This window comes from Haliaeetus albicilla, chromosome 14 (genome assembly GCF_947461875.1).
Source record: "Haliaeetus albicilla chromosome 14, bHalAlb1.1, whole genome shotgun sequence".
In the NCBI taxonomy this organism is placed as follows: Eukaryota; Metazoa; Chordata; class Aves; order Accipitriformes; family Accipitridae; genus Haliaeetus; species Haliaeetus albicilla.
The window spans coordinates 16265153-16278274 of record NC_091496.1 but is presented as its reverse complement, the minus strand read 5'-3'; the positions used below and the strand labels follow the sequence as shown (position 1 = coordinate 16278274).

General features: G+C 44.8%; 1 protein-coding gene across 1 annotated transcript in view; it reads left to right on the top strand.

Moving 5' to 3' along the window:
- Window positions 1–6045, top strand: part of LRRK2 (leucine rich repeat kinase 2) — a 71320-nt gene extending 65275 nt beyond the window's left edge. The window contains exons 50-51 of the mRNA XM_069801853.1: window positions 2277–2351; window positions 4253–6045. Coding sequence (XP_069657954.1) covers window positions 2277–2351; window positions 4253–4374 — 197 coding nt within the window. The 3' untranslated portion in view covers window positions 4375–6045. The remainder of the gene's footprint in view (window positions 1–2276; window positions 2352–4252) is intronic.
- Window positions 6046–13122: the final 7077 nt, after the last annotated feature.

Below are 13122 nucleotides of genomic sequence, written 5' to 3'. Positions count from 1 at the left end.
GGCTGTGGATGTTTTCTCATTACCATCATGAACTTAATTTGGGGGCTGTTTCTTCCTTTCTAGCACCAGAAGTATCCATACACTACAGTTAGTTCATAGTGCTGACAGTGTTGTATGAGTCAAAGAACTCCATCTTTCTCTGACTTGGCTTTGCCTGAGACAGCAAGTTTGTAGAGTCTGTTCAGTCCTCAGCTGTTAGGAGTGCCAGCTATAGAGTCCAGATTCACTAGCACAGCATTTTCAGTCCTTCTAGTGCTGATAGCTACAATATTAGTACTATAAAGGGTTGTTTTATTTTTAGCATTTTGTAAAGAGTAGTTACTATGAAAACAAAATTTCTGCCTCACTTATTACAGTCATTGACAGGGAAAGTATATTCTATAGAATAGTACAGTGTGATTTAAAAAGCCTTGAGTCTCATATTCCTTGTTTCTAGTCACCTCAACATTTTAAATCAAAATTTTATATATAGAAAAGTTAATACTTCAGGAGAAAGAGTTTAGCTGTGTTTGCACAAAACTCAAGAATTGCAAGTAAGATTGATGCATGATACATTGATGTGTACTTTTTTCTTTTGATCGTCTTTTCCCAGCAATTATTTATAAGGGTTGGGTTTTTTCCTAAGTTCAAGGACTTTACTTCTACTGGGATTTTCACAGATCAGTGAAAATGGCACTGAGGCTGCCGAGTAATTCTTCAATAGTAATGCATTGCTTGTGTGAAATGAGAGAAGATAGAGGGAAATATTTTTGTATTAAATAGTTTCATTTAAGATTAAAATACATAATGTCAATCAATGTAAATATTTCAGGGAAAAGAGATTGCCAGACTTTGAGACATCAATTTTATCTGTAGTTCATATATGAATATGGAAATATAATGTCTTTTTCTAATTCTCTCACCTAACACATTGACATATAATAGACATGAGACTTACCATAGAGAATGATTTATATGTAAATCTGTAGTTCATTTTGCAAGTGAAAACTTAGACTTCTATATAGTAGGAAAGGACCCTAGTCTGAATAAGAAACATTATACTTAAGTTCCAGTCGCTTTTGTAAGGAGTATGGATAGGACTGGTTGCAGAAAAAATTGAAGTGATGAAAAATCTGAGCATGGAAGATGTGTATGGTTCCCACCAGCCCGCATCTACCATAAACAGATTTACATCAATAGCAAAGGAGAATATACTGCAGATCTCCACAGGGCAGGAAAAATGTCTCTACCTTGCAGAGGTCCTGGGGGACCCACTAGAAACATTTGCCAGTTCAGAAGGAACATAACGTGGGGGACACACTGCAGTGTGGTCACACTAAACTTCCAAGACTGTGGCTTTCACATTAAAGCCATACTCCAGTCTATTTATACCCCAGAAACTGACCCCTTCCTGATCCTTTCCCTGGGGGAGAGTGTAAGACTTCATGCATGAAGAGGTGTGGGGCGCAGTGCTGCAGCTGGGGTGTCTGCAGACGGAGGGCTGTTCCTTCCCTGGCCTGATCCGAGATCCTGGTACGTAGGCTGGGTCCTGTATTCCTCTACTAGCGTACAGCCAAGGGCTCACCGCCCTCTTTGTGCTGCCAGTAGGACAGGTAGCTGCTGTGGCAGGAGAACATGTAACAGCTTCCATCTACCTCGCAAGACATTTTTAAACATGTCTTGTTGGGAATAAGCGGGAAGTTGATACTGAAACACTGGCACATTCAACTTATCCCTCTGTGATCCAACCTGTCTTCCTGGTCTTTTTTTGTGTTCCTCAGTAGGCACCTTCCTATGATCCGTCCCCTATTTCTACGTCCCTGTTAACTCTCCTTTCCCACCCACGTGCCATCGTTAGTACAGAACACTTTTAATTGGTTTGTATCATACTTGGTTTTGATTTTTTCATAACCAAACTGATTACTGGCACTTTCTGTTTCTGCTGTGCACTGGGACTTCATTTGCAGCCAACCCCTTCACTGTGACATCTGTTTCCTGTGACTCTACTACCTCTGCTTGTGGTATATAATAGGTGCTTTGTTCTCAGGCTTGTTGCTGGCCGGCTGATCCAGTGCTTGTGCCTTTGAATCCTGATAAACCCCTACGTTAAATGGAGACATGAACTATATTGTTTTCATGTCTGGGTTTTTCATGGTTAATGATTTTGAATAATGGGTCCAGTTGAATGAACTTTGCTTTCTGTCGTCTTAGTGGGATGATGTCATCTACTCTTTCTGTCCTTAAATTACAAAGTTCCCATTAAAATTAAAATTTGACATTTTATTTCTTTGAAAAAGGGAGTCTCAAGAATGTGGTGCTGGTTTTGGGATATCGCTATAAAAGTGACACCGAAGACAACAAATATCACAAAGGTACCTGAACTGTGTTTCATTTATTTGTATTATTGGTAGAGTAGACACTATCATGCTTGACTACCCACTGAGAGTTGATCATCATTTCATATAATTTTATTGAAACATCATTATTAGTTTTTGTTGTCTTTTGCATTTCTGGGCTCCATGCAAACTAACAGTAACTTCTAAAAATGGATCAGAGGAAGCCACTATTTGAAGTAGATAATATACTGGAAAACTGTATTTGGAGAGTAAATGTCATTGTATAATTGGAGAATGTATCAAATGGATTTCCAGAGGGGTCTCTGCTAGGCCAGGAATCCTCAATGTTTTCATGAATGTTGTGGATGAAAAGAATAGTGCATGTGCTTTTCAGATTTGCAGACAGTTCTCAGCTAAGACAAAGCCACAAGCACACTGGAGGGCAGGATTAGAATTCAAAATGACCTTGACAAATAGAACAAATGGTCTGGAGGGAAGTAGGATACAATTCAGTAAGGACATATGTAAGACCTTTTACTTAATTAGGAATGATCCGTTGTACCAACATGAGGAAATGATCAGCTTAAACAGCAGTGCTGTAGAAAAAGGGTTATAATTGATCGCAGGCTGAACATGAGTCAAACATGTCACGTTGCTGCAGAAGAGGCAAACACCATTCTTACACCAGTCGAGAAGTGGTGTCTGTAAGACATGAGCTAATTCTTACACTCTGCTGAATGCTGATATGGCCTCTGCTGGAGGAGCCTATCCATTTGGGACTTGCTGAATGTTCTGGACTATAGTCCAGATGAGAGAAATGCAACCTGTGAGGAAATGTTGCAGGAAGTTAAGTTGGTTAATGTAAATAAAGCTTAGAGAAGACATGATAACAGGCTTCAAATATGTAAATAAAGAGGAAGGGAATAAAGACTTCTGCATATTCCTTGGGGGTAGGATATGGACTAACCAGTTTCTATTACAGCAAGGGATATTTAGGTCAGACATCAAGAAAAGCTTCCTGACAATTAGGATAGCAAAGTGCTGGAATAAGAAGATAGAAAACCTCCATCTTTGGGTTTTTCTAAGAACAGTTACAGCTGATGCTCTGATCGATGCCCTTCTTCACCTTTATCTCATCTCAGTTTCAGTGACTCCTAAAAATGTGGCAATGACAGAATAAAGTTATAGGTGGCAAGTGGAGATGAGCTGACTGTTTGGAGTAAAATAAGAATCAAACTTACAGCAGTGGTTTTTATATTCTGATATTCCCTGATTATTACCATGAGAACACGTATTGCCTTTTTAGCCTTTTTATTGTATGTAAGAGTGCCGTTAATTATACAGAGAGGAATCAGAGACTCCCAGAAACCGTGGGGCCTTAGTTTGTGAGCCCCTACTCAGGTAAGTGTTCTCAAAAAGCAGTGTGAATTTTCCATGAATTGAGTTGTTTGCATGAAGGGGGATTGAAGAAGTGACCTTTTCCCAGTATGCTCACTACCTTATGAAATCAGTTTTCATTTTTAGTTTACAGTGAATGGGTTTTGAGTCTTGTAAGCATTTAGGGTATATCTGCTCGGGAAAATAGAGATGAAATTTTATGCCAGCACCTCAGTACTAGCATTAGCTGTAGCTCAGGTCAGTACCTTATGGCCCACAGGCACCAGAAAGAGTTTTTCAAGTGCTTTTAAATGGTATACTCTTAAGTTTAGGAACTGGAATCTAAATCATTGTGCAAGTACAAACAGCTTGTAACCCAATAACTGCATTACCTCATACATGAAGTTTCATATAACTTGTCTTCCTGGTCCTAAGCATCATGCTTCATTGAAGCAATTTATGAGTAACTAAAAAATAAGCAGATAAGCAAAACCACTTCTTATTATGCAGTAATTCTTCTCTGTTGCAGTTTTCAATTTTTTTCATTATTTTTTTTCCAGAATTACAATCCTGTGTGTCGGTGTGGGACATTAACCTGCCCCATGAAGTGCAAAACCTGAAAAAACATATAGAAATGAGACAGGAATTAGCAGAAAAAATGAAGAGCTTTTCTTTGGATTGAAAAGTCACCCTGCAAGTGCCATTCTCTTTTCTAGTCTTCCATCCTAACTCACTGTGCAATATTTACAACTTCTTGTCGCTGGGGTTTTTAACCAAAAAACAGGAAGAAGATTGCCATGAGAGAGGCTATTGGTATTCATAGGATACCAAAAAAGAGAAGGATAAGTTATTTGTAATATTTGAAAGGACAGAAAACTATTGAGAATTTCTGAATCTAAAGTGTTATCATGCATCTGTTGTTTATTTGTGAAGTTCTGCTTCCAGAAACTATGGCTCAACTTCAGTATAACATTGTTCATCCAGTTTTTGATCCCAGTTAAATTGGGAAGAAGACAGAAGACTATAAATGGCTCTTACTTACTTCATTATCTCTACTGAGTTGACGCTGTAATAAGAAGCAAAATTTAAGCTTCTATGTGTTTATTGCCATTTGCGTGTATGAGTTTGCTCTGATGATTCGTGTTTTAGTAATAAGTCAGAGCTTATGACCCTGAGTATATGAAAGAAAACATTACATTTTATATAATAGCAGTGTTTAAAGGAACATATAATGACTACATTACTCTGCTTGAAAACAACAGGCAGAAGAGTCTTTATTTCTTCCATGAATAATTGACACTTCTTCATTATGATCAGAAAAAAAAAGTTGTGCTACAATAATAAAATAGGTCAGAATTCAGAATTTAAATACACCGACAGGCTTCTGCAAGTTGGTGTCCTCTTGCAGTACTGCATTCTGCTTTGTTCTCGGAGATGTAGTCACATTGTTATGAATGTTACCATTCACCTATATCTGTTGTACAGCTCACTTTGAAAAGCCAGGAGAAAACACAGAGTGAAAGCTCTGATCTAAATGCTGCTACAACTTTTACCACAAAGGAAGAAAGCAGCATGCTGCTGTAGCCAGACTGCTAGTCCAACTTGCTGGTTCGCTTATCTCAATCTTAAAAAAAAAAAAGGGGGGGGGGGAACTTTCACTTTGCTATTTCTAACGTGCAAAGTTTCCGCTTGTTCTTGGTTTAATTTATATTGTTATTTTGGGGGTAAGCAGGGGAACCTTGAGGAGTGTAAGAATTGGCTACCTCTTGTGTATAACTACCAGAATTTGTTGCCACACATCTTCATTCAAGAGAGGCCTTTTGCTGCTCTCTGGCTACAAGTCCAAGCTGCTTTTTACAGCCTGCACTGACGTGGTCTAAGTAAGTAAGTGCCTTATTTCTGTCCATCAGAAGACAGATAAAATTCTCTTTTTTTGATACCAAAAGAATCTATAGGGTGCTCCTGAAATCTCAAGGAGTGGATATCTAGAGCCATTCCTGAGGCTATGGAGCTGAACAAGGTTGAGCAACCAAAAAGTTCTCAGTTCCATTTTTACAGTTTTGGAGAAATTACATACTAGGACAACAGTATCATTGTTCTATTTTCTGCCATTTGTTGTGTACTCAGGATTCCTTTCAGATCTGCACCCCAGGTTTTATGTATTCTTGTAATCAGCATACAGAGAATGATTTGCTATTTATATAAGATTTTATAACTCAGAAAATATATATTATCTTATAATGAATACTTTTTTTTTAAATAGAATATATGTATTGTGATTATGTTTATTTATAAGTCATTTTGAGATGTAAGCCTTAAACCTTTTTATTAAAGCTGTGCTTTGTTAATAATATAGTCTACTTTCTGATCGCTGAATTTCCAAGGAGGAGCTTTTGTGTGCAGTTTTTTGTGGAGCTTAATCCCTTACATCAGGATGATGCAAGATCCCATTTCCATGGGTTGTGTTGACACAGCTGCATTCCCATTTGTCCCCTGTCTCATTCTGCATGTCTTGAGCCCTTTTCCATTCCCCAGTTTATCTTCTACTTAGTGTTCCTTGCAACCTTTCCCAGAGGTGGGAGGTAACCTATAAGCAGTACTGTCCTTGCAGTTGTTGCTCACCTCTTCCAAGATGCTCTGCAAAAGAATGATCTGTAGACTGAATTGGGCCTATGTGTTAGGTATTACAGGGATAGCAAAGAATGAAAGAGACAACAGCAACCAAACAAAAGACAGAAGGTCATTACAAACCTGACTAAATTGGCCACTGTTGAATTATCAGTGGTGAGAGAGTAAAATTCTGTAAAGGTGACTATTTATCAATACAGCACTCATTCATAGGGAGCACAGTGATCCAGCTGCATCCTCCCCAAATACTTTTTAGTACTAGAAGAAAAGATTTGGAGAAGATCATGTGTTGGTACTTCATGTTATTCTTTGCCATTTGATACAGTCTAGAAGTTCATCTCTGGCCATCTTGAGCCCTATTCAGCTCATGCACAGCTGCCTGTCTGCCAAGCGTGCCGTTTCTTGGAGACAACAGCGAAAGGGCAGATCCTGTCAAATAAAGTTGACAGCCCTCAGCATCCATCTCTTTCCTGAGTGTGGGAAAGCTCTTGAAGGAGGTGGCTGCAAAATTGTTTGGCTAGGAGCTGGCAGGCAGTAAGTGTGCAGGTTGAATTTAGAAGTACTGAGGGACTGGCTTCCCCTTCCCAGCTGGGACATGCCACCAAGGGGAAGAACATCACTTCTGTGCGACAACCATTTAAATCTGTGCTATAAGGAAACCTTTTCCCAGAAACATCTCTGACAAACTATAAGGAAAGAGGAAAAAAAAAAAAGATCCATGACTTTGTGTTCCCTCTGGTTTTAGTGGAGCTGTTTGAAAGCCAGCAGGCAGTACAAGCTCTATCAGATGTAACGCTTCCTGTATACTTAGGATAACATCCAGCACCTGAAAACAGAACGATAACCCTTACTTCAAAAAAGAGCCTGTTTGCTCATGGGAAACAAGCAGTATGGTTTGGCTGTGATTTAACACCCGAGCTGGGACACATAGTTAACCCCATGTTCCTCAGAAGCGTGCAGCTAAAGGATACTGGGGTTTAGACCTAAAGACAAGGAGACAAACTACAGAGTGAGCTGAATATTTGATCCCTTTCAAGTCCTTTCTTGAGGGAAGGATGACCCATCACTAGTCACAGAGGGAAAGGAGAGGCCTTGGGCTCCCCCGTGGGCCCTGAGACAGCCCAACATGGTGATAGGAGCGCAGTGACTCAGCTCACAGGATCACACACCTCCAGCATCGCCACCTCTTCTTCCCCTGCTCCATGTTTTGGCAGCTCCTGCAGAGCCTGGCCCGCACAGGACCATTGGCCACAAGGACACAGCATGGTGGGACACACCTTTACCTTGTAGAGAGAAATTCATACAGCAGGAACATAAACACCCAGCTCTTTGCACTGCAGATAGATACATTAACTTTAGTTCATGGATGCTCAGTTCTGCTTTTCCTTGCCTTGACATCTTGGCGGTCACCTTGAAAACATCTGTTCTCTGCAAGGCAGCAAGAACCATCTGCCCCCACCACCACCCACCGGGCTCTGCAATTGGGACTTTAAACCAACTGAGCTAAAGCTGGGGCTCAGCAATGTCAGCATCACACCATTATCATCAGAGGTCACAATACATACTTTTTTTTTTTTTTAAACTGCAGAGCTGCGAGCCCTGGGAAGAGCAGCAGCACCTTCTGCAGCTCACGAAGCAGAGGCTGGGTTGGTTTGTTGTGGCGAAGCTGCCGGCAGACACAATGGCAGCTCCCCTGTGGGTGTCCCCAGAGCTGCCTGGCCCCCCCAGCACAGCTCCCCTCCCTTGCTGCTGCTTGCTGACCAAGCCCGCAGCAGCCTGAAGAGGGGAAAAACCTGTTCAGTTTTTCTCAGTGAAGGCCATGCAGGGCCGAGGGATGTCAAGCCCAGCCACCCACCCTGATGCAGTAGGGTTTATGGGGCCTGGCAAGACACAGGGCAGCCAAAACCAGCTGCTTCTGGCAGCATCCGTGTGTCCCCCCCCAGCACCTTCCCCCCAGGGAGGTGTGTCGTGCTCTGAAATGAGCCCATCCTGCCCACACTCACCTGGCACCAGCCCCTACACCTCTCACCAGGACTGGGAAGCAACAGGTCTGTGCACACCAGCCGGGAAGATGCCACTGAGCCCTGCTGGGTTTGGGTGAGACCTTACACAAACGTACGGGGAAGCCAGTTCTATGCACCAGCAATTTTCTTACATTATCCTAAGCATTTCCTGATGAACGCCCACATAAAACTCACGTGAATTTTGCCATTTTGAAGCCCGCTGGTCCGAAACGCAGTGCTCTGCTGAGCTACATCCATGGGTGGGCACAGCAAGAAGAGTCGGGCTGATGCCCTGGGGCTCAGCTAAGTGGGTGCTGACCCCAGGGTGCTCCATTTGCACCTGTGGTTCATCTTCCAGGACTAAGGGAGGCCACCTCAGATGTTGGGACAAGCCACCAGGGCTCAGACATGCGCCCCACAGCCCTCCTCTCTGCAGGGAAACCATCTGTGCAATGGGGCTGACACCTTCTCCACCCCAGCCAGGCCTCTCCGAGTGCCGCTGACAGAGGACAAAAAGCCCATCCGCCGCCCCTGCAGCGATGTCACCCACGTAAAGGAAAATATTCCCCCTCTCCGCATGCCTCCACAGACTGCTACGGCAACAACTCTTTTGCATTAGTTTAACACTGTCAGGTTTAGGCAAAACTCAAAAGATGCTATTAAATTGCATGCACACAAGTAAAGGTTTAATGAGTTTCCTATTACTCCAAAAAAGTTCAAAACCTGAAAAGTGAATTTCTAAACTTCAAAGTCACCTGTTAGGGCCCATGCTCCTGGCTGAAGCAGAGCAACAGCAGCCCCTAATGGGTAGAGAGCTGGAGGCCCAGGCTGCCCAGCAGCCATGCTCGGTTTAAACACCACCATTGTTCATACTCACTTTTAATAACTAACTACCAGCCAGGTAATTAAGCTTCAGTCAACAGTAATTTTCAAATATTATCCATGTGTCAAAACTCACTTCCTCCTCTTTTTTTTTTTTTTCCACCCTCCAAAATAATAGTATGTGCTGAGCACTCTGCAGCCAGAAAAATCTCATGGTAAAACACGCTCCCACCTTGTAATTATGAGAAAGTTTGCAAGGAAAAAAAAAAACAACCAAAACCCAAACCCATTCAATTCCCTGGTTTTACAGCTATTACAGCTAAATCCAGGAAGGGACACAAACACCTGGGCTGTGCAGGGGCTCAGAAATAGCTGGTGCAGAACAATCAGTCCTGCTGGAAGAGTCTGAAATCCCCATTGCTGGAGCTAGGGGCAAGGGAAAGAGGGAGGAAAAAAAACCCAAAAAACTGAGAACCAATATTAGGCGTCTGCAGTTCCCATAAAACCAGTGCCAGATACATAGGGGACCGCACGGCCCTGCTCCCGCAAGCTCCCAGCACACGGGCGCCCAGGCTGGGCGGCTCCGCGAGACGCGTCACGCCTTGGTGCGACTGGCACAGCCAGGAGCGCGTGGCAGCGGCGCGCGCAGGTGGGTGCAGGGGGAGGCTCCTGCTGAGGGGACGCTGGTGCCTTGGCCCCAGAGAGGAGCAGGGACAGTCCTTCCCGGGAGAGGTCAGAAAGCCACCAGCTTGCCTAAATCCAGGCCTGGAGATGAGGGCCCACAGACAGGGAACTATTGTTAGTTCTGCTCCACCTCACCCAGCCATTTTTCTTCAGTCAAAGGCTTTATCCTGGACAAGCTTTGCTTTTTAGTTGAAAAGCCCTTTGGGCTTTGACCACGTCAGCTTTGACCAGCACGGCTCCCCTTCCACGCAGGCATCTCCAAGACATCAGGAGAGCAAAGTGCAAAATTGCCATTGCTACTCAGTTGCCCCATCGCCACTGAAAGATGGAAATACCAGCGTCCTGGTTTCACGCAAGGACCCGTCACCCTCCGCCCTGGAGAAGCCACAGGACAAAGTCTGGGAGCTCCCCGACTCCAGCAGCAGCTCTTGCAGACCCACGTGCCGCAGGGCGGCGTGTTCCCACAGCCCAGCAACACGCAGCCCCCCCGGCTCGCTTTGCCCACGGTGAGGGTCCTGCACAGCAGCCGCAGGCTGCCCGTGGCTCCAGCCCACCCACGGGGTTCCCTGGGGAACGGCTCTTGGGCTCGGTGGGCAGGGGAGCACAGGGCCCTCGCTCAGAGGAGGGAGCGCTTCGTGACACCTCCAGCCTGTGACGGGGGAGGCAGAGGCATGGGCACTGCAGCCTGCAGGAGCTCCGCTCGCCGTGTTTGCGATCGCCTTTTGCCCCCACACCACACCAGGCTCCTTCTGAACTCAGCCCAGTCCGGCTTTCTGTTTTTCACACCTCACGTTGCTGGTCCTGGGACTCTGAAGGTTTCTATTTATATACACAAAATTAAAAAAAGAAAACAAACAAGCCACAATGAGATTTTGCTTGAATTCTGCTATGTCAAAGCCAGGGAGAGGCTCAGGTTTGCAGAGTGTGCCTTCAGCTCTTCCCCACAGAAAGCACGCTGTACCACCCAGCCTTAAAAGGCTTCTGCTTTAATGAATTTATGGACCAGCTCTCAGAAAACTCTTCTGGAAGACAGGAAAAGGTGACACTGCCTTGCTCCTGGGCCAGCAGCAACCAGAAATACTTTGGAAAGGACACTAAGCCATGGCAGAAGGAAAAGACGAAGCTTTTCATATAATTTTAACTAAATCAGCTGAAATGTATGCCAGTGCTCCAGCGAGGTGTGCAAGGGCAGAAGGCGGACAGACCTACGACACCAAACCTTTGCCAGGGCACCAAAGGTAGCAGGCAGACTCCCTTAATGCGTCTTGAAGCATTAACTACTATATGTTAACTATATACGCAGGAAAGCATATTTTCTCTAAACAACAGACCACCGCCAAGGCCAAACACTAGACATGATTTGCATTAACTGAGCGTTGGCAGAAAAAAAAAAGTGTCTTTACAAGAAGTAACTTTGCAACTAAGGACCGATCGAAGTAAGCGATGCGTATAGTAGATGTATCCTCTCGCACCCCCGCCTTCTGTGGTGCCTTTTAAAAACAGACGGAGATCTTTGCAAGTATCCGCAAACAAGCTGTTCTCATTTCCCATCTTCCCAGAAAAAAGCTGCAGTGCTTGGTTACCTCTGAAGAAATAGAGAGCAGGGAGTTTTAGTACCATCAATGCCACCGGAGACGTGATCGAGGTGACCACATCCCTCCTGCTTCAGCGTTACTGCATCTGTAACGTGTTATGCAAGACATCCATCTCACAGAGAACTAGACAGCAAAATGACAAGGCAACATGCCTCCCTGACCTTGGTTTTGTCTGTACAGTTAATCACAGCTGCATTTATACCAAATATATATCTGCCTCTGACTGTTCCTAAGCAACTATGCTGACTGCTTAGGGCTCAGTTTGTCAAATCAGTCCCTGAAAAGCTTAAGAGGATTTCAGGCAGGGCAAGGCAGAGGAGGGAGAGTCCTTGCCCAGCTCCAGGCAGGACCGACTCCACCAGCACATCTCCCCATCCCACTGTGGACCACCCCACGGCCACAAACAGGCGCCCAGGGCAGAGCCAGCAGCTGCAGGGAAAGGCCGGGCACTGCACCCACAGCGCAGGTCCCCACCAGGGAGCTTCCGAGATGGAAAGAGCTGAATTTTCTTTCAAATTACTCACCTATTTCCAGGATGAGAATTTCAGGGGAGTGAAGAGCAGCTTGGGTTTGCTTTTTTAAAGAAAGTCTGCTACGTCGGTTAACCCAACTCCTCTCCTGCTACAGAGACGCATGCATTTCTTCCTCACCTCCCTGCCAGCAAGAGCCCCAAAACCTACTAGAAAAGTCAGGGGAAAGAATGAAAAGAGCCTTGAAGCAGGGCAATTTCCATTCATACACCCACTTCACATTCTTCTCATGGTCTGTCCTGCAACAGGCACCAACACACACCAGAGGTGGTGGTTAAGGAAGACGGAGCAACAGGCGGCACGAAGACAGTAGCCACAATGTACAGCAGGATCTGTCACAGCCTGACTTCCACAGCCTCCCCCATCACACTGTTCAGCTACACCGCCACAGCGCATCACTCGGCTGGAAGACAGCATTATTATAAATTACATGAATTTACTCTTTACATCAGCTCATGATCAGTTCCCCGCCTGCCCCCCCCCCCAAAGAATTCTCTCACAGCTATGGGTTTTGACCACATCTTCATTTTTTACACTGCTAGCTTGCTTTTGCTGCCTCCTCCACAGAACAGGCACCTGCCCCTGCCCACTGAAACATCTCATCCAGTCTTCTGCTGTACCATAAAGCAAGCAAGCACCCTTACTGAACTCCTGCAGGTGCCAGGGCTGGCTACATCCTCACCTTTTTCTTTCTCTAATTAGAAATATTTTGCAAAATACATCCAGAAAAACACCGGTGAAGTGTGTCATCTTAACTCAGAGATTTTACAGCGACTTCTTGTCAACGCTGTGTGATCCTGGCTTGCAGGTGACAGGGCTGGAGGTACTCTGTCCTGTTAAAAACTCAGCTCGGTGTTTCCTCTGGAGCCCTAAAACCAAGAGTTACTTGAGACATATCTGCTCCCATCCCCTCTCCACCTCTTACGGCTGGCACCGGCTTCCCGTGACACTGGGGTACAGCTCGAGGGATCCGGGGGACACCCACATCCAGGCACAGCACTCCAGGTCTTGGAGACAATCAAGGCAATCGTGCTCCTGCTAACAAACAACACTCCCTGAGAGCATGGCAGCAGCGGAGCAAAACCCAAACCATGCCAGCTGGAAGCATGGAAGACTTTCTGCCCATAAAGACAGCTGAGGGGGACAGGGGAGCCAGAGGAGTCTGCAA